Consider the following 21,301-nt stretch of genomic DNA (forward strand, 5'->3'; position numbering starts at 1 on the left):
TGGGTAGATGATAATGGATGTATTTGTGTGAATGTGGGTAGATGATAATGTATGTATTTGTGTGGATGTAGGTAGAAGAAAATGTATGTATTTGTGTGGATGTGGGTAGATGATTATGTATGTATTTGTGTCGATGTGGGTAGATAAGAATGTATGTATTTGTGAGGATGTGGGTAGATAGGAATGTATGTATTAGTGTGGATGTTGGTAGATGATAATGTATGTATTTGTGAGGATGTGGGTAGATGAGAATGTATGTATTTGTGAGGATGTAGGTAAATGAGAATGAATGTATTTGTGTGGATGTAGGTGGATGATAGTGTATGTATTTGTGAGGATGTGGGTAAATGAGAATAAATGTATTTGTGTGGATGTAGGTGGATGATAGTGTATGTATTTTTGAGGATGTGGGTAAATGAGAATGTATGCATTTGTGTGGATGTGGGTAGACGAAAATGTTTGTATTTGTGTGGGTGTTGGTAGATGAAATGTTTGAATTTGTGTGGATTAGGGTAGATGAGAATGTATATATTTTTGTGGATATGGGTAGATGAAAATGTATGTATTTGTGTGTATATGGGTAGATGATAATGAATATATTTGTGTGGATGTAGGTAGATGAGAATATATGTATTTGTGTAGATGAAAGTAGATGAAAATATATGTATTTATGTTGATGTAGGTAGATCACAATGTATGTATTTATGTGAATGTTGGTAAATGATAATGTATGTATTTGTGTGGATGTGGTTAGATGATGATGTATGTATTTGTGTGGATGTGGGTAGATGATACTGTGTTTATTTGTGTGGATGTGTGCAGTTAATAATGTATTTGTGAGGATGAGGGTGAATGAGAATGTATGAATTTGTGTTGATGTGGGAAGATGTTAATGTCTGTATTTGTGTTTATGTCACTAGATGAGCATTTAGGTATCTGCATTTATTTTGGCAGATGAAATTTGATTCCAAGAAATTAATTTACCCTCAAAACGATATTAGAACAATGGTTTTCGCTTTAGTTGTTTAGGAACAATTAATACTTTTATATACACAATAAATTTAACAATTAATTTTCAATTGTGTTTTTGGGTTACAAAAAGATTTTGTGTCCTAGACTATATCTTCTACATTTCCATTTTTAACATTATTAAAACAATGATTTCAGCAGTAGTTTTCGGCTCATCATTCATTTGCATTATCAGAATAAAAATAATTAGTAATTCCATCGCTTTAATATTAATGTTTCAAGATAACAGACGTTGACCTCAAATATATCATCCTCACTAGGGCGGCAATCCTTACTAATTGGCGCGTAACGTCGATTAGGGCGGCAATGATAAGCTTGCTATACGCTCCGCTTATGATCCAAATTTTTGTTAATAATTGAAGTCCGATATAAATGGAACAAACTCCAAGCTGTAATAGTATAATTCTTAGTATCAAGTTTCAGTAAGTATTTTGGTCTTTTGATGTGGCAGGTAAAAAAGGCAGAAAGAAACATTCTGATACGACAGATGCTTAGTGTATAGTTTTTGTTGACGCGCTGGTAGAAATGCATTTGCAGGCCTTTTCTCGCTGTCAGCAAAACAATACAAAACACCAGTAGAATTAAACACCGATTTAAAACGGTGGCATATCATCTTTGGAGGCGGGTGAGGCGGGTCCGGGGCTGGTTGTTACATTGATGCACTTCCTGGTTACTTTCTGAGTCTTCATTGTAATAGCAAGATTTCAATATCTCAGGGGAAGGGCAGACACAGTTCCGTTGTCTCTGTCGTGTAGATTTCTCTGATAAGCAACTTGCATTAAGAGTTGCGTTAGTAGATGTAGATGTAGAATGCGTGGTTTGCGTACATGTGATTGCTTGCGTGTGTTGTTCCACAGGTTTATAATGAATGAAACATCATTTTGCGAGTGTTATATCCATTACAACTCAGCCTCATAAAGCAATTACAATGTCAAGTATTCAACTCTACTTTCTAATTCCGATGCTCGGCATTTCAAAAGAAACGTTGAATATTGGATGATTCAAAGAATCTAACGCGAGGAACTGAATCGCGTAAAAACAATGGTGTAAGCAATGTTTTATGTCACAGTTGCACCAGTTTGAGGTTTAAATGTTCGTCTTTCAACTACCTCTCCGTCTTCCACTCCTTAAGTCTATGTAACGACGGATTAAGCTAAATATTCGGCTACGACGTATTGTTAATGAGGCAACTCGGTCTTCGAATATGGCTTGCTAGACTTCTAAAAAGAACAATGTGTAGTTTGAAAAACTCAGTGGAATACGATATCCTTATTATATATATATTACGTTTCTGTTTAAGATAAAGCCACACCGCTTTTGCAGACACTGACTCATTAATTGGCTTTTTTTCTTCAACTTTTCTTTAAAACGGTTAAAGTGATTTGATGGCTCCGATTACTCTAGACATACCGTGTGTATACATTATTTAGTTTTATATCAATGTTAAATACTCGTTTAAATGTCATACAAAGGTAAGTTTTAAGTTTTCTTATCCAAATATACACATATGTATTAAAATGCTAAACAATTAGAGTAAAAGTCCATTGTTGGTTGTTTTAGATACATGAGATCATTTATAAAGAAAAATAGGATAGTATACTTAAATTGAAACCATCTGTAGAAGGATTTTTGACCGCTTTTACCAGCGCTCAACCTATTACTTGTAATAATATCTATTAGTAAAGCAATATTTTACTTAAATGTATAAGCCTCACAAAGCTAGAATGATTTTAAAGAATATACAGAATAAAGAACCAACGTATAAATGATTTTGAAGTACTAAAAGAATAGATACATAAATAAAAATCCTGACTACCTATGCTTATCAAACCGGAGCAACACATTTACTCATTTTAAACACGACCATACACATTTAACTTCATCTGACACAGTTACGTGTTCATCATTCGTTTTATGTTCAGCTGCTACCTAGGGGCCGTTTCAATAAAGGATTTTAGTGGTAACTTCAATTATCTTAAACCTGCATAAAGATTTACAATATATGTACATCAACTATTTTTATTTACTCAATTTGGTGTTCATTTTCAATGCTGACTCGAGTTCAAGTCACTCAAATATGTAATAAAATAATGAAACTATGACACTAAGATAATTTTAATTTACGATAAAAATCTTTATTGAAACGCATATAGGTTTTGTAATAGGTTGAGCGCTGGTAAAATAAATAATAAAATAATCAAAGTTATCTGGAGAGGTCTTCCAAGTCTGAAATATCATTTTGAAATACGTTATATACATCTACATATAGACCTACATATATATGGCTGTTCAAAATGACGTTAAAACAGCCTTATGTTTCAAGTCAATATGGTCATTGTAATTGTATATCCTGGCAGTTCAAGAAAACTCCTTTCGAAAGCAGAATATTAAACTAACCACGAAATGTCAATCCAGTGTCTATGTATACAAAATATTCATTTAACGATGTTTTATAATTTACTAAATTAAATAGACTAATGTTGGATACTGTTGTTTTTTTCGACACTTAAAACTTGTATCCCTTTTATGTTTTAATTTAATGACATATTATCAGAATGTCATCAGCAAACTATATCATAATATAAACAATATTAAACAGAAACCGAATCATCATCAAGAAGCCTGTATTTGGCTATGCCTTACAGAGTTGGTGAGGTGAAGTAACTCAACAGTCTGGTAAACATCTATCATTTAATAGTGTATGGAGATAAAGAATTTGGTTCTAAAAATAAACAAAAACGATGTACAGGGTCGGATCCAGGATCGACGTTAGAGGGGGCGTCGTTTAAGAATGTAACCCTTTTTACTTGCCCCCCTCCTTTAGAATCTAAATTTATTTGGTTTAAAGGGTTGGCAGTGGAGTTTGTGGGTAACTCCCAAGCAAAATTTTAACAATCTTTAGACCGAAATTGTGAATTTTGCGGTCTTTCATTACTTTTTTTCACCTATATTGAAATAAAATGTTAACCTTGACGATTTGAGGGGGAGGGGCGCCGGGTGCCCCCACCCCGGATCTGCTAGTGATATAAACAGACCAATAAAATATAAACACATGATTATTCAATGTTTAGCCTTCATAGATAACAGATTGTCGCTTGTATAGTATCAACTATAAACTTCGAGGCCATGAGGATAAGATTTCAGCAGTTATTTGCATTGTTCCATTCTATTTCTTTCAACGATCCGTGCCAGTATTTAAAGCATTAAGTGCATGTTTGGACGCATACTTTTAAACTCAGTAGGATCTTTTTTCAAGAAATCGTCAACAGGTACTTTCAATGAATTTGGTAGGTATTTTCTTAACTTACTTCCTGTTAAGATAAGTTGAACTTGAAATAACCGGACTGATGGAGTTTAAATAAAGGATCGCTTAAGGTAAACAAGCAGCAAAGGAATAATATTTAAATGTTGGCAACATGATTAACAATAATATATGTGCTTGTGAAAGAAAATGGGCCGTATTGCATTGCATGTAAAATGTATATCGAAAGAGGAAGTATAAAACAAATGGAATAACGCGTCGTGTCATGTATCTACATGTTATCATCAAATCGTAAAGGACTGGAGGATTTATAGAAAAATAGAAAGTAAAGTGGAATAACATTGTTTTCAAATATAATTTCCATTTTTATTTCCAGATTCCAAATCGACGACAATAAAGACAAAGGAATTCCAACATGTCTCTTGTAAGTACACATTCGAATCACTCTATTGAAAAGAACTTATCATTACACAAATATATGATATATGAACATATATACATGTATCTTATACAGGTGTAACGGTCCGCTGTAAGCGGCCGAAGGTGCGTTCATAATAATATTCCGTATAAACGGAAGTACGTTCATACCGGATGTAAACTTGGTTGGTAATATGCAAATTAGCTAAGCCCGGGCTATGTGAGAATAGAGAAGTTAGTGTATATAAATACCAATGGACCCCTTCAGGGTCGAGCATACTTTTCCCTGAAGGGATCTGTTGGTGTTTCATTACGCCAGAAAGCTCGGCTAACTGATATTTGTTTGTTTGTTTGGCTCGCACGTTACACAGGTAAAGATTTAGTAGCAGATCATTTCTTTGAACTTCCTATATTTATTAATACTTGTATTATGTGGTGAGACGGTGACAGTGGTCTAATGGTATAGGTGTCCGCCTTTGATCCAAGAGGTTGTGGATTCGATTCTACCAGGGATACTTTCTACTGGCCTCTCAAAGTGGATCCAGCTCTGATTAAAACCCAGGAAACGGATTCGAGAGTGCTTCTCTAAGATACCATATATCTTCACAATCACGTTAAAAAGAGCAATTATGAGACCGTTATGAAAATTATGTCATTGGTATTGATAGTTTAATGTGCTGCCCTCTATTACTTTTAGTGCGGTCTATTTCAAAGAGCGTGTTGCCAAAGCTTTGTAGTATTATTGTGTTAAGAATGCACTAGAATGCAACATTTCAGTCAAAATATCTCTGTGCCGAAAACCTGACCTCATGAGACATTGGGATCCTATATTGTTAAATGCCAATGTGGTTAGAGTACGCCGCGGTCTCCATCCCCTCTTCTCTAGCGTCAAATTCTGGATCCGCCTCAGCTTATTGTCAAATAGACTCGATATTATTTATTCGTTAGGCCATTAACATACTATCCTTGAGATTTTTTTGTACGATTCGACGCAGATTTCTCAAGATACCACTTTTTAAAACAGTCGAAACCAATGCTGGTTGCGGCCATAGATTTCGGTACGACGTACTCGAGTTGGGCGTTCTCTTTACTTCATGAATACGAAAATGATCCAACACAGATATCAGCAAAACAGTGGCAGGGACATGAATCGACGAAAGGTATGTAATGTATAATTATATAACAATCTAATGGCGTGCGTTTTAACAATGCATTTACTGCTAAACGGCGTTTTTTATGAATGCAGTCATTTACAGGCAATTTCTTTTCAGTTATTTGAGTCCTTTCAGAGATAAACTTACATGACTTTGAGCCGCTGCACTAAATTTGAATTTCATAAAAAAAACTAATGAAAGGAGATAAACTTATGACGAAATAAAGACTTGGTTCAATATATTATTTTCATCAATTCCTCCATTACATGCAGAGAATTAACATAATCTAACTTATTCGTATAGTCTTTTGTTTTAATTATTAAACGCACATATGCGTTCTTTTGGTAAGGACCAACAACGGTTTTGATAAAGCCCGATGGAAGAACCTTAGAGGCATTTGGCTTTGAGGCGGAGACAAGATACGCAGAACTGATAGATGAAGAGGAGCATGATTCGTACTACTTCTTTAAAAGATTTAAAATGAAATTGTGGAACCAGGCAAGTACATGTCCAGAGTAAGAGAGAAAATTTAATTTATGGAATTCATCCGCTTTCACATCATGTTGTTTGTACTTTCTAACCCAATTCTCTGTGCTGTAATACATCAATATATTCATATTTTCAGTCTGTGTGCCGTTCCAATATTTATACATAAAAGTTATTTATTACTTACTTTATAGAAATCCCCATACGTAAATAACTTGATCATGTTAATTACAATCAATATTTGGCAATACTTCGGGTAATTAGATATCAGGCAATTTACGTTTTACCATTCAATGATTGTGTCATTTCGTATCTTATTGAATAGAAGTTTGTGCACTCGTTTGAGTACAATTATTTTAAAATTTGAAATGATTTTGTAAACATTTGTAGAATATATTGATGAAACAAACACTGACATAAAATGCTGGTATTTCGCGTCAACATGTCGGCCATATGGCTGATTGAAATAGCTGTATCTTAAAACATTAGTTTCAACACGAATCGAAAGCGTTTGAAAAATTCTGATTTAAAAACAATATGTCACCCAAGTATTTTCAAGCAACTCGTTACAAACAAACTAAGCTTTCGATGTTAATTTGAGGTACTCCCATTTTGTTTCAGAAAATCGAACGGGATATGCTTATTGAGGACGAAAACAGTCGTCATCTATCTGCAAAAACTGTGTTTGCACTAGCAATCAAGTAAGTCAACTAGTTGCACAGACATATTAAATGTGTACGCTTTTTATCAAATAACACTGCAGCATGTATATATGCATTAAAAGTGCACTTCTGTTATGAATATACGGTTGATATATGTCAATAATATACGGTCAATATATGTTACAAACAAATTCTACTTTTTTTACTTGAAGATGGCTCAAGGACGACCTTTGGCGGGTTTCAAACGACAGAATTTCTGGCACAATACGAGAGAATGAGATACACTGGGTGTTGACTGTGCCAGCTATCTGGGATAATGCTGCCAAACAGTTTATGAGAGAAGCCGCTACACTGGTATTCAAAAGTCATAAACGATAAATAAACAAACGATAAAGAGCTTTCAACACAATGTGGGTATTTTTAGAACTGTTAATCGACTATTAAACACTCGATACAATGTGGTGTGCAGAGGACATGAAAGGAAATATGTATTAGCATTTGGTTTATGAAGGAAATGTAATCTAAAGATTGAGTAAATATAAATCGCAGATACCATGTATTTTTTAATTGATCAATTTTGAAAACATCTGATATATCGTCGTTCTTTATCTTTTTCGATAGGGCAATACGTGAATAGTGTATGAATATATTGAATGATTAACAATCTTATCTAACATTATTATCAACTTTGAAGAAAGCATTCATTTTGGATGAGAGTACAATGCGTGCAGAAATGTATTATGTTTAGTGTTTGGCACATATTTGCTTTTTTCCTTTAGGCTGGTATCGAAGAAAAAAAGCTCACTGTTGCTCTTGAACCAGAGGCAGCGTCATTGTTTTGTCGCCATCTACCAATCGAACGAAGCGGAAATGAAACGTCGCTCGGCAAAATGAAAGCTGGACAGAGATATCTGGTTTTGGACGCGGGAGGTATAACTGGCCGATGCCATAGATACACGTAGCCCCAGACTATAGTGTATTTATATACCATTTTTCACAAATGAATATCAATATATTTGTCAATGCTCAGATAATCGCGAAGTCTGAACATAATCAATCTTGAATTGACAAAAATTCTGAATGCTACGCTAAGATATATTATCGTTCAGTAGTGTAGTAATTTTAATAAAATTAAATAACGACTATAACAATTTTGTTATTGATGTTGTTCAAGTTGATACTACTGTACCTTTTGTGTGTGTGTGTGTGTCGTTTAAGGCATCCAACCATCATATCAGCTAGTTCTCGGATAGTTCAATTAACCATTTTTTTGCAATAAATTGAATTAAAAGGCTGAATACATTTTTATAATTTTCAATAAACAACTTTTAATGTTAATTCATTGTAGTTTGTATTGTTTGCTCTTAATTACTATGAAAATGCTCTTGCAATCAAAAAGGTTGCAGTTTTCAAGGGCAAAGGAAAAGTGTTTGTGAAATGATATTCAGTATAGTGTCTACATATAATTGTTCTACATTTAATACGCTTTTAAATGATACCAAAATTGTTTGATCACCAGGCAGACTGAATTCCCGTATCCGTGTATCGTATACCTTAAGAAGTTACATTCATAGTGAAAGCATGGTGTCTTGTTGATATGTACATAAGCTAGGAGATATTCTATACCTTAAGGTGGGACAATAGACATCACCGTCCATGAAGTAATGCAGTCGATGGACGTTAAGGAACTGTTTAAGGCGAGCGGTGGTGCGTGGGGTGGAACTAAGGTCGACGAAGACTTCAAAGGTTTCATTAATGACATTGCAGGTAACATAAATGATTGTATATATGATAGTTTATACAGCGCGTACGGCATTTTTGCCATTTGAAGTGTGATCAAGTTTGAAAATTTGTATTTTTATGTACAGGCTTCGACGCAATCGCCGATTTAAAGCAAAAACACCTGGACGATTTCATTGACTTGTTTCGCCGATTCGAAAACAAGAAGCGGTCCATTTCCCCAGACAAAGACAGCAAAACGGTTATACCCCTGCCTCTGTCCCTTTGTTCCTTAATAGAGAAACGACAGGGACGAGCCTTGTGTGACCTCATCACGGACACAGTTTACGCCTCTTCGGTAAACTTTATACTTGTTATACTGGTACATGGTGTTTTCCAATTTCGTCTTAAAATATTTTTTAAGCATGGTATGTTCTTTTTAATTATGTATATATATGCAAGTCGTTATGATTCACGATCAGGCAATACATACATATAACAATAAAAAAGAAAATACAGTTTCCAATACTTACCAATACTTTTATTTTAGAAGTCTTTGATTGCTTTACTCAAACATAGAAATATATATATATTACACAATGATCAATGAAACATGATTTCATAAAGAATCTTTTTTACTGTTATTAGGTGTCAATGACAAACGAGAAAGTCAAGATCGACGCTAGCGTTGCTAGACAGTTTTTCGATTCATCTGTTTCAAGCACTATTGAGCACTTGAAGAACATTCTAAGCTTGCCAGTAAACATGGGTGTAGAAGCTATTTTGATGGTAGGTGGATTTTCAGAATCGCCTATGCTTCAACACGCCATTGGCAAAGAGTTCGGAGCTCTGAAAAGAATTGTACCACGGGAAACAAGCCTTGCAGTACTAAAAGGGGCTGTAATATTTGGACACAACCCCAACGCGATCACAGAACGTATAAGCAAATTGACATACGGTGTTAGTATGGTTCAAACATTTGATGCAGCAATACACGTTAGTTCTAAAAAGAAGTGTTTTGATGGAGTGGACAAATGTGTTGATTTGTTTGATAGGCATGTGAAAATTGGACAGAAACTAAAGGTTGGTGAGGCACAGTATAAAGAGAGGTATCATGCAGTAGAATTAAATCAAAAAGCTATGTACTTTCCGATTTTTACAACATATGAAACGAATCCCATGTATACGACAAATCCAGGGTGTAAACAGATCGGAAACTTGGAAATTCCACTATCCGGCAGCGGAAAAGACAGATGGGTCACTGTGAGATTCATCTTCGGAGGAACGGAAATTGACGTTGAGGCAACAGAAGATTCAACTGGAAAGGTTCAACACTTGAAGATCGACTTCCTGGTGTAAACTGAACATTGCAAGAATGCATTAACAAAGCTCCAACAGTGATGCACACTTTTAAAAACAATGAATTAAAATGAAACATTTCTTTATTTTCAATATAGCAATGTTGCACAGTTTTGTTGTATTTAATTTCAATTTTAGCATTAGTATGTTCCACATGTGTTTGAATGATTTTTCTTAGTAATAAATTGTTTTCATATTGAAATAAGAAGGCTACATGTATTTTGATTATCGCAATTGAAACTTCAAATATAAATTTAAAGATTATTATGAACATTTAAATATAAAAAAAAATCCATCTAAGATATTCTTATATTAAGTTTTAATTGCTGTGTCAGTTTTGAAGATATAGTTTTCTTATTTACTTTTCAAAATGTAGTCCTGTGTTTTAATGGATTTATTCCATAAAGAGATTTACCATTTAAGCATTGCCTGATTCATCACATTTAATCCAATTCAGAAATTCTATCAAATTTGGATGGAGAGAAACAAGGTGTATCAGCAAGAAATATTGGCTGAACAGTTTATGGGGTTTATTTGTATTTTGTTGAGTATGTTATTTCATATTGCTTTAAAAAGTATTGTTTATCAATAACTGATTTAATATTTACATTCGCCATAGTTTTCTGTGCAAACTAAGTTTTGTTAATTAGTCCCTGATCTTCCCTCGACAAATTACATACATTGTAATGTTGACCATAAATCTAAACTATTTTTTTTATCTAGAAACATGCAAATATGAAATATACGTTTTTTGGGGTTATTATATGGTTGACAGTATATATTCTGTTTCAGTATGGTGTTTGGATCAACTATCTAAATGTAAAACATACTAAGTATTAAACAATTTTAATATATAAAATGTTAACTAATCAATGTTTGTTTAGAGTGTATAGTGTTTGCCTAAAAAATGTATATGATATACGTGATCATGCTCTTTTTGTCACGTGTTTGGGACATGAGTTTAGATAAATAGACTTGTAAATGTGTCGATGGCTTTAATACCGTCCATAAGTTCTATGGTGGAAGGCTGTCAATAAAGATATTTTTATATAAGTCCCGACCATAAAGCGAACATTTAAAACATGTATTTTCATTATTTTACATTACGGTAAGCTGTACCCTCACAGATTGACCATTTTAACAACTTTTTATTTTTTTTGTCTTGGAAAGAGCATATTTTTGCGTAAATATCTGCAAACCAATGATATAAGATTCCTGACAAAAATCAGATCGTAGTTTTTCATAATTATGTTCGAACATTAATGTTTTTTGGCTTACACCGTTACTAACGGTTTAAGAAAAACGCATAAAACATCAATTTTTGAACTTATACATAAAAATATGCGATCTGTTTTTTGTCAGCAGTCTTATATAATTGGTTTCCATGGATTTTGCCAAAAATTAGCTCGTTCCAACACAAAAAAATAAAAAAGTTGTCAAAACGTTCAATCTGTGAGAGTGCAGCTTTAAGACAACACAAGTTCAAAGTTATATTTCTACTTACACCCAATTTAAGAACGGACTAATTCTTGACAGATTCACATCAATTAGTTCCCTAAGATACCGATCGCCTCGCCGTAAAACACCACATCAACGCATTATTTTCGTATCTGGATCAATTTATAAAACATAGCACATAACTAACCAAATTTTCATATAAATTTACCCGACTTTTTTATTTCCGAAATTTAGTTCGCTCGTTCTCTTTCCACTAGTCCAAACGCAAGTACTCAGGATGGATATATGTAGTGTGTCGTTAGCCGTTTATTTGTGTTCATTTTATTAATGCGGGAGTCTGTCATTTTGAATATCGAAAACACGAATACAGTGCCGACAGGGTTTGAAACAAAGATTGCAGCTTTAGTGGAAAAACTATCAGAAGAAGAGCATGAGATTCAGGAATGGAAACTAAAAATAGAAATACTAGAACGACATATGGTGGAAGTAAAACGGAATAAGGAAAAAGGAAAGACGTTATAGCTGTTTTTCTTTCTTGAATCAATGAACGACATATCTTACAATCTTTAAATTATGAAAGTGAGATCCTTAAAAAAGGGAGGACACATTTAACCGGAAGCATGGAACTAACTCTTAGTTATGAATACAGCAGCCTCGATTTGAAAAAAATAAACAGTTCATTTACGGCAATTAAAGGTGGACACTGCCTCCTGGAACAGCTTAAAAAAAGCGGTTATTTATTTCCATGAGTCATTTATATACATGTATGTTAATGGTTTTAGGGGAATCTTCGACAAAGGCGAAAACATGATTTTTTACGTCAGTTACAATGCACGGAACACTAGTACCATTGTTTCCTTACCTTAATTAAATTCATTTTGCGACAAACGTGTGTTTGACTAGTTCTACCTAAATTTAATGCAATAATGTAGTATTATCATTTGAGTGGCTAACTATCATTGTCACAAAAATAGAGAATTGTCCAAAGTGTGCTTACTTTTTCTAGAAAATATTGCTTTTATTCTATTTTACGTGATGGCTTTTACGACCAATGTAATATGAATTGCGTGCACGTGCTTAAGCACTGATATTAATCTGTATAACCCGCTTCATGGATAATAGATCCACAGAGACGATTTTGAAGTGACAGCACTGAAAACGTAATCAACAACGATATCTCATGTTTTTACTTTATTCACTTGTTTATTCTAATTACGCTTATTTCATAATGACGTCATTTCCAGATACGCAGGTTAACCAAGTCAATCATGGATATGTCTTAGCCTTTGATGTTTTTGTTTTTTTGATAATCCACCACAGTTTAACTAATCGAGGCTTTCGATATCAGAAACAATAACGATAATTATTGATAAAAGACAAAGACGTTTAATGACGGGACATAACACCTATGTGACGAGAATCTGTTCATCCGTCCCATTCGGAGCTCATCGGCCATTTTTCTCGAAAACAACCTCGGATGTATTTGGACGGTTTACATACTCAGAAATTAGTATGTTTAAGTCCTTAATTTCAATTTAGCAGTTAAAGTTAATGACTTAACTCTTGGAAATCGCAATTTTGTTTGCAATAATACACTTCACTGGCAATCAATTTAAACTAAGATCAACAAATACAAGCTAAAACACAACATTTAATAAATGATATAATTCAAACATTTACGAACTACTTCAACTAGTGTACCGGCATACATCCGAGGTTGTTTTCGCGAAAAATGGCCGAGGAGTGCCGAATGCATTCGTCCTATTATCGATTGTTATGATAATTTATTTAGATCAAGCGTTTAAGATATGTTCAAGGTACAAGTGTGCGCAAGTGTGTTGCTTGCGTATGTGAGTTTGAGCGATCGTTATTCATGTCTGCAATATACAACATAAACTACATTCTCTTTGACTTTAAATCAACCGGTAAATGAGATAATGAAACGGAATTTTAATGCCCAGTGAGTTATACTTATGTATGTATGAAGCAATGGTTAATGGGGGGGGGGCATATGGAGTGTGTATTAGAATTAATATAGTGAACAGAACATTTCATTGAATCAGATACTCGCACGCAAATCCAAGATTGGATAACGCGCACCTTCCAAAACTGTCAATATTAACATTATTGTGCCTTTCGTGTTGAAACAACACCGCCATAAATATGATTGTGTTCTCCCGAAGGATCTTTCGTCAAGAATATTTTCTCATTTCACTACAACTGGCCTTAAGTGCTATGTAAAAAATAAATCTTTACTTCCTAAGTTCGTATTTGGTCCGTAGTGCAGTTATTTATATCTTTGTCCTACGAGATCCTTATCGTTTTAAAGGCCAATGCTAGGTGGCATTGGCGATGCTCTATATTTAGTTAATGTCAATGAACAGTACTTTTGTTTTTATATTTTGAAATGGGATAGTGCTTTCGGAAGGCCTTCCATTCTGAATATACTTTAAGCAGTTTATGCTGTGTGTTATTTTTACCAAAGAATTTGAAGGAGGTTAACTATCTTGCAGATTTTTACAGCTTGCGCTAAAGCAGATTATGATATGTCTTTGGATCAGATTAATCTACCATTCGATTAACTTTTGCTTCGTTTTTTTCAGTTCTTAGCCGACGTACGAGAGGGGTAGTTGATCATAGACTTGAACTTTTTGTTGGCAAGCCGGGTCCCCCAGGTAAAAACTACTAGTATAGGGGAACCCAACTATCAAATAAAATAATTTCAATAGAACGCTCTTATATAGCTCACTGATAACATAGTAACCTATTGGATATTATTATATTAATATTAGAAACAACAAGAAAAAACGAGCATCTTAAGTCTACTATTCATTCATGGCTAAAAGATATAATATTAGGCTTACATCATTCAAAGTTGTGAAATGTCTGTTATATGTCTTCTATTGATTGTTACATGTGAAGGTAAAGAAATCACTATGCCTAATTGTTAAGTTTTTTTATACGCAATTATAATGGTTGATTTTATAAGCCTAAAACACAACGCCAACAAAAGCATTTTGTTACTGTTTTTTTCCGTATAAGTATAACTCAAAAGTGTATTGATATGTTTTAAATTAAATAAAGTCCTAGTCTAGCATAATCATATGTGCATTAAGTTTCGATAAATATGATTTACTCGCGGTCTACCATCAAAATAGGTGCATTAAAATTCGTTGAATATGATGCACCCGCGGTATTCCATCATCATTTGTGCATTAAGTTTTGCTAAATAGGATACACTCGCGGTCTGCCATCATCATATGTGCTTTAAATTTCGCTACATATGATTTATTCATGGTCTACCATTACCATTTGGCATTAAGTTTCGCTAAATATGATGTACTCGCGGTCTACCATCATCATATGTGCATTAAAATTTGTTAAATATGATGTACTCGCGGTCATCCATCATCTTTTGTGCATTAAGTTTCGCTAAATATGATACACTCGCGGTCTGCAATCATCATATGTGCATTACGTTTTGTTAAATATGATTTACTCGCGATCTACCATCATCATATGTGCATTAAAATTCGTTAAATATGATGCACCCGTGGTCTTCCATCATCATTTGTGCATTAAGTTTTGCTAAATATGATACACTCGCGGTCTGCCATCATCATATGTGCATCAAGTTTCGTTGAATATGATGTACTCGCGGTCTACCATCATCATATGTGCATTAAGTTTCGCTAAATATGATGTACTGGCGGTCTACCATCATCATTAGTGCATTAAGTTTCGCTAAATATGTTGTACTCGCGGTCTACCATCATCATTAGTGCATTAAGTTTCGCTAAATATGATGTACTCGCGGTCTACCATCATCATTAGTGCATTAAGTTTCGTGAAATATGATGTACTCGCGGTCTACCATCATAAAATGTGCATGACGTTTTGTAAATATAATGTACTCGCGGTCTACCATCATCATATGTGCAATATGTTTTGCTAAACTTGATGTACTCGCTGTCATCCATCATATGTGTATTATGTTTCGTTAAATATGATGTACTCGCGGTCACCCATCATCATATGTGCATTACATTTTGCTAAATATGATATACATGCGGTCCTCATCATCATATGTGCATTAGGTTTTGTTAAATATGATGCACTATTGGTCTACCATCATCATATGTGCATCAAGTTTCGTTAAATATGATGCACTCGCGGTCTTACATCATCATATGTGAGTTTTGTCTTTGATAGACGTATATTACCTGTTATACAGCAATGCAGTCTTAACAAAGAACTTGTAAATGGAAATGTCTTTATCTTTTTAATGCAATATCTTTATTGAGCCGCTGTTATGATCCTGCATAAGATTTAACGTTTGGCATAACTTACTTCCTCACCATAGCTCTTCTTAAACACGTATTAACATAACGAGAAAGCAAGGACCAGTACAAGATATGTCCAAAAGGAAATAAGCGAGTTCTGGCACATAGAGCGTGTATTATGATATCGGATTCCAGTGGTTTTCCACTGACCGTTCCAGAGCGGTATTCCCATCATTTATCGGCACAACTATTTTGATGGGTGTGTGGTAAGCTTGTGGTGTATTTGTGTATGTGTTTGTACGTTTGTGTCTCTAGTTTAGTTATGTCTGCCCCACCCGCCTTGCTTTGTGCCTCTAATAACGGAGTGTTTTTGAATGTTCGACTACTTGGCTGTAGTTTCAATTGCACTATTAAGGGACAATCAACACCAAGAGTAAGGTCCCAACCATCCGGCATCATCGATAGCTCTGACTATTTTGTTCTCGTCAGGTATCCCTGGACACCAAGGCCCACCAGGCAGAATCTGATCTAGAGGTCAGAAAGGCCACAAAGGCACCAGTGGAAACCCAGGTTTACGCGGACCGCCAGGCCCATACGGGCATCCTGGCTGGCCCGGACCACCAGGTATTGGAGCCGATTTGTTACTTTAAATCTTGAATAAAGTTGTATGTATGATATCACTACAACCTTAACCTGTATATAAATAGTTATATCAACTTAAATGGTTCAACGAAGTTCTCGATGGCCAATTGTTCCTGTCCTTGACATGTCGTTGCTGTTCGTCATTTTATTGAGGTAGTTCTGTTTCCTTAGTATATTTCTTGGATATGGATACACTCAAAATAATAGCCCTTAAATCAGACACAGGAACGATTACTATATAAGTTATTCCTTTCCTAAGTGTTTTTTTTTCTTTTATAATTGTGCAATCTTATTTAGTGTGTATTCATTACTTACAGGTCTTTTCGGCTTCCCGGGCGAGATAGGTGAGAAGGGTTTCCCTGGATACGACGGAATCCCTGGGATTATCGGTGACGTAGGCTGGGCTGGTGTAAATGGCAAACATGGTTTTAGAGGCCCTCCTGGGTATCTTGGTCATGTGGGTTTTATTGGTATGCCCGGGCCTCCAGGCATCAAAGGTGATGTGGGGATGCCAGTTATGCTTGATTGTTTACGTTTGTAGTAAACAGAATTCATTGTTACATCTACACCGGAATAAAACCGACTGAAAGCAACCAAAAATGTCAAATGATTCATGAGTAACTAGATTCAAAATATGTAGCAAGTAACATACCCCTTTACTTAATTTTTGCTATTGGATATAATTAGTTACAATGACTAACTTACGTATTTTTAGTCCAAAATTTTACACTTCTGTGCTATATAGCAGCTGTTTATGATGACAACATATTTCAGTTATATACAATAGCTATAGCTTTTGACTGTATGTATTTGCTTAAACACACATCGGATGAGTGCAAATTGCATTACAATCTTGTAATGGCTTAGTTGGCTATCATAAATGTTATTTTGCGAAACACTGAGCTTGTTCAAATCTTAATCAAATCAAAATATTAAAATAAGTTTATCTCATTTGTAACATACTTATAGCTCTACATAAATGTTGTATTGTTTACATTTAACTCGTGTCTATTTTCTAAGGCATCCAGGGAATCGCCGGCGTTCCAGGTGACGTGAGATTTTATGGAGAAGCTGGTCTGATGGATGAACCTGGCTTTCAAGGACCAGAAGGGGAAATGGGTCTCAAGGGGCCAAATGGTGAAAGAGGAAAACAAGGAGACATCGGACCATGGGGACCTGTTGAAAGTCCGGCACCCATGTATGACCATGTTTGGTGCTGCATCGGCTGCATTTGATTACGATGCTTTTAAAAATGTAAACTGCTCAGAGACGGATGATGGCCAATCAAATTGCTCCTTCGAAAGTGGACCACCAGCTGAAAACATCAGGAAGTCCAGAAAGATGGCACTTCCGGTATACATGCACCCCCACCCGGTACGCAAGTAGTTCCGGTAGCAACTGGTCGTATGATTGGAAAGGCGCCTTTTATATATGGACCACCACCACCGGGGACAAAAGTTCAAGGTCAAAGTGTTGATATATCTAAGGTCACTACTTTTATATAAATTGGTTTACAAAACCGACGGGTCTAATTTTCCGAAAAGTACAAAAAAAAATAAAAAATGAAGTTCTCTTTTTTTCAAAATTATTTTCCCGACAGTATTAATTTTGGTGCGAAACGAAAGAAATACGAACAGATAACAGTACGAATGCAGTAGATCTCGACAGGTTTGTTGTTCCGTAGCCGTATTCGCCAATTTATAGTAATAGCATGTGAGCCAGTCAACTGTTATGGCAGCGCCGTTGGCAATGGCGGAATTGACGATAGCAGTCATTCTTTGTATGAAATAATAAATTAAAATATGCAGGGGTTGTTAAAATAACAATAGCAGTAAACATTGGTAAATTGTTACAAACAATAACTGTCACGTGATTGTTATTTTTCCCCGCCAATTTAGGCCATGAAAATATTGTTGTTTATAGATAAAAAACAAATATAAGTGTCAGCGGCTGCCATCGAATTAGTAGACACAAATATCTGTAAATTATGTGTGAGAAAAACATTTTATAACATTTTATGGTTAAATATCAAATGTGTGCAGTGCAGTAAGTGTGAGATGTGAAATCGAAAGTAAAATTTCTAAGTTGACACCGGTGAGTAGTTTCACAAATTCGGTCGGTGGTGTTTATGGATTTTAAATCACAAAATGGTTTGGAAATACTTGTCATCGAGTCAAAATAAAGCTTGTGTTTATTCTAGATTACATGTTTATTCATGTTTGGGTTAATATGAGTAAAAACAATAAAAGAGTTGAACACATGTGCCAATGACAGTTACTAATGCCAGTAGTTGTGTGCAAAACATTTAGATAAAACAACACTGCAATTGGTAATTATTTCACTTTATTGACATTTTCCAATATTGAAATAACTGAAACAATATTTAGAAAATGTAATGTATTGTTATAATACAGTGCGTTTTTTTGTATTTTAATACGTAAAATTCGCCTTCCCTTTTTTCAATTTAATATGTGTCAGTTTTTAAGTGATCTGCATTCACTTTTGCTTTAGCATACCCTTAAAGCTTAACACATGTCTTGCTGAGTGATATTCAATGTATCTTTGATACAAAGTGTAGTTTATACATGTAAACATGTTTTAAAGTCAATTGCATTGATGTTTTATATGCACAGTATGTAAAATTTAAACTGTATGCTTAATTAGAACTTTGAAAATTTGAGTGTATTAAAACATGCATTAATAGCAGTTTATTTTTTTTAAATGTCACGTAAATGATATAAATTTTCAACGTTTTTATGTTGTTCTCTGATTGATTTTCAGCCTTTAAGAGTATGTTTTCTGTCTTTTTTTCCTTTTTCTGTTGTTTTTGTTCGACGACCCGGTGGACATTTTTCCCAAAAATTCTTGTAAACCAAAAAATAAAAAAGGAGTGGCCTAATGAAGATATTTTACGAGATATGAGCTACGATTCTGAAGATGGAGATATCTTGACGGAGGAAGAGTATATTAAACTGTTGAAGAAAGAGGAAGACGGTTTTATTGATGATCAGTTTAACAATGGAGCCATAACATCTACACCGGTACTATTTTAAGATCAATTCAACAATGAGACCACGACATTTGCACCTGAGATGTATGAAGATATTTCAGAGGAATATTCTGATGCACATTCCGAAGATTGATCTGATGAGAGTTCGTTTTCGTTAACATACTGTTCACTTATTCAGTGTTTGATATCAAGCATATTCAAACTAATGTTTTTTTATTGTTGTCAAAATGCAACTTACGATTTTAAAAAAATGCAGTTGCATACACATACATTTAGCTTAAATCTAACAAACCTATTTCTATTATATAATAAATAGTAAGAGAAATAAACACATTCAATACACTTACATCGTCAGTTTACCTTTAATTTGCAATATAGAAATAAAGAAATATTGAAATATTTAAGGCGACAATAGAAGTCAAGAACTACAGATTATAATAATTATTTGTATTTTTTTATTTATTTTACCTAAAGCCTAGAAGGTCTAAATGATTATGAAGATTTGTGAAAAATAATCATCCCACATATTCAAACACTTATAAAAGGCATTTCCTAACTTAAGTCATATTATTTTTTTCAGATTTTGTCAAAAATACGTTTATACATTTTTAACATAAACAGTGAGTAGTTTAAATAAAGAGAATGAAAAAATACTGTCTAAGCAAATATACAAAGACATATTATATAAAAAGCGAGAAACTTAAATTAGAGAATGGCTTAAGCTGGGAAACCCCTTTAAGATATCGCTTGAATACTGGGTCTGCTCTATATCACTGGAAGCTGTAAAAGCTTGTTTAGTTTGAACCGTTGTTTAGTCACAGCACCTGATGAATATTGTGATATGTTGTTGCCTAAAACTACACAAAGCTGGACCAAGTTCGCGTGAATAATGTCCTCCAAAAGCCAAGAATGCAAACATGCGAGTTACATGATTGAATAGTCAGTCAGCCAGTTTAAATATCCTAGTATTGGTTTCCACCGTCGGTGTTGATAATTTTGGCTTTCATGCCCTGAAAACAAAATACAATATAATTGTACGTCTAAGCGTGATTGTGAAGATATCTACAAATGATAGGTTTACCCTTATCATTTTGTTAGAAGGATAATTATCACCAGCTACATTATTGAGCTGAAGTAATGCACTATTGTGAACTGAAAATTAGGCAGAGTTATTAGGATAGTGACCGAGGTGCTTTATATATAATATGTGCTTGTTGTGTGTATCTCGTTTAATATTATGCATTAAACACTTTGCCTCTGAACAGGGTCATCGTGAAACTTGGCATTTGATTTACCCAAAAAGTTACCATTGTTTAATTAATATAAAGCACACCAATGTTTGATTCAAAACTGTACCATTGTGTTGAAAGCCGAGCGAATATTGCTTTGTCTATGACAGCCACTAGACACTACCTTATCATTTTATCCGTTTACCATGAGTTTAATGTTCGTTTACAGTTTATCTGCTGACGTCCGTCGACATGTATTGCATTTGATCTCTTTAAAGGCCGCAATTAATCATAGTGGTCTTGATAAATAGTTTGATACGGAAACAATCGTTGTCAATACCTAAGTTATAAGGTCAAACTAAACAACAGCAACTGTGTACAGTAAGGTGCCACATGTAAGACATATCGCTGTCAAACTTGATCAGAATGTTTGTCTCGACATAAGGTCGAACAGGATCAATATTGTGTCATATTGGTCAACAGTATTGCCACTATGTTCAATCAAATAAAGTCCTGTAAACATACTTGAGGTCCATTCGGGATGAAAATGTGCATCCCAAAATTAAAGGCAAATTAAATTCTATATCACTA

At 34.4% G+C, this 21,301-nt stretch overlaps 1 protein-coding gene and 1 long non-coding RNA gene across 3 annotated transcripts; both read left to right on the forward strand.

Annotated features, from left to right (window-relative positions):
- The first annotated feature begins 4,117 nt into the window (after nucleotides 1–4,117).
- On the forward strand, nucleotides 4,118–11,074 carry LOC128233677 (heat shock 70 kDa protein 12A-like). Of its 2 annotated transcripts, none has more exons than XM_052947475.1 (10): nucleotides 4,118–4,404; nucleotides 4,668–4,715; nucleotides 5,733–5,868; nucleotides 6,212–6,360; nucleotides 6,970–7,049; nucleotides 7,223–7,364; nucleotides 7,790–7,940; nucleotides 8,643–8,777; nucleotides 8,879–9,087; nucleotides 9,378–11,074. In XM_052947475.1, exons 2-10 carry the CDS (start codon nucleotides 4,707–4,709, stop codon nucleotides 10,086–10,088), a joined length of 1,722 nt encoding a protein of 573 aa, XP_052803435.1. In that variant the 5' UTR covers nucleotides 4,118–4,404; nucleotides 4,668–4,706; the 3' UTR covers nucleotides 10,089–11,074. The 2 variants fall into 2 exon arrangements, with proteins under 2 accessions (XP_052803435.1, XP_052803442.1); XM_052947482.1 differs by having other exon boundaries at nucleotides 4,118–4,316.
- A 3,014-nt stretch (nucleotides 11,075–14,088) lies between these two features.
- Nucleotides 14,089–19,804, forward strand: LOC128233686 (uncharacterized). The gene is made up of 3 exons (XR_008260753.1): nucleotides 14,089–14,221; nucleotides 16,319–16,453; nucleotides 16,789–19,804. It is a non-coding gene; the product is annotated as an uncharacterized LOC128233686 (long non-coding RNA).
- The last annotated feature ends 1,497 nt before the right edge of the window (nucleotides 19,805–21,301 follow it).

This window comes from Mya arenaria, chromosome 1 (genome assembly GCF_026914265.1).
Source record: "Mya arenaria isolate MELC-2E11 chromosome 1, ASM2691426v1".
Classification (NCBI taxonomy): Eukaryota; Metazoa; Mollusca; class Bivalvia; order Myida; family Myidae; genus Mya; species Mya arenaria.

Excerpts from the sequence above, each read along its gene's own strand:
- LOC128233677 (XM_052947475.1), top strand. Across the intron at positions 8,778-8,878 it reads TTTCATTAATGACATTGCAG|GCTTCGACGCAATCGCCGAT; the intron begins GTAACATAAATG and ends TTTTATGTACAG. Across the intron at positions 9,088-9,377 it reads ACACAGTTTACGCCTCTTCG|GTGTCAATGACAAACGAGAA; the intron begins GTAAACTTTATA and ends TACTGTTATTAG.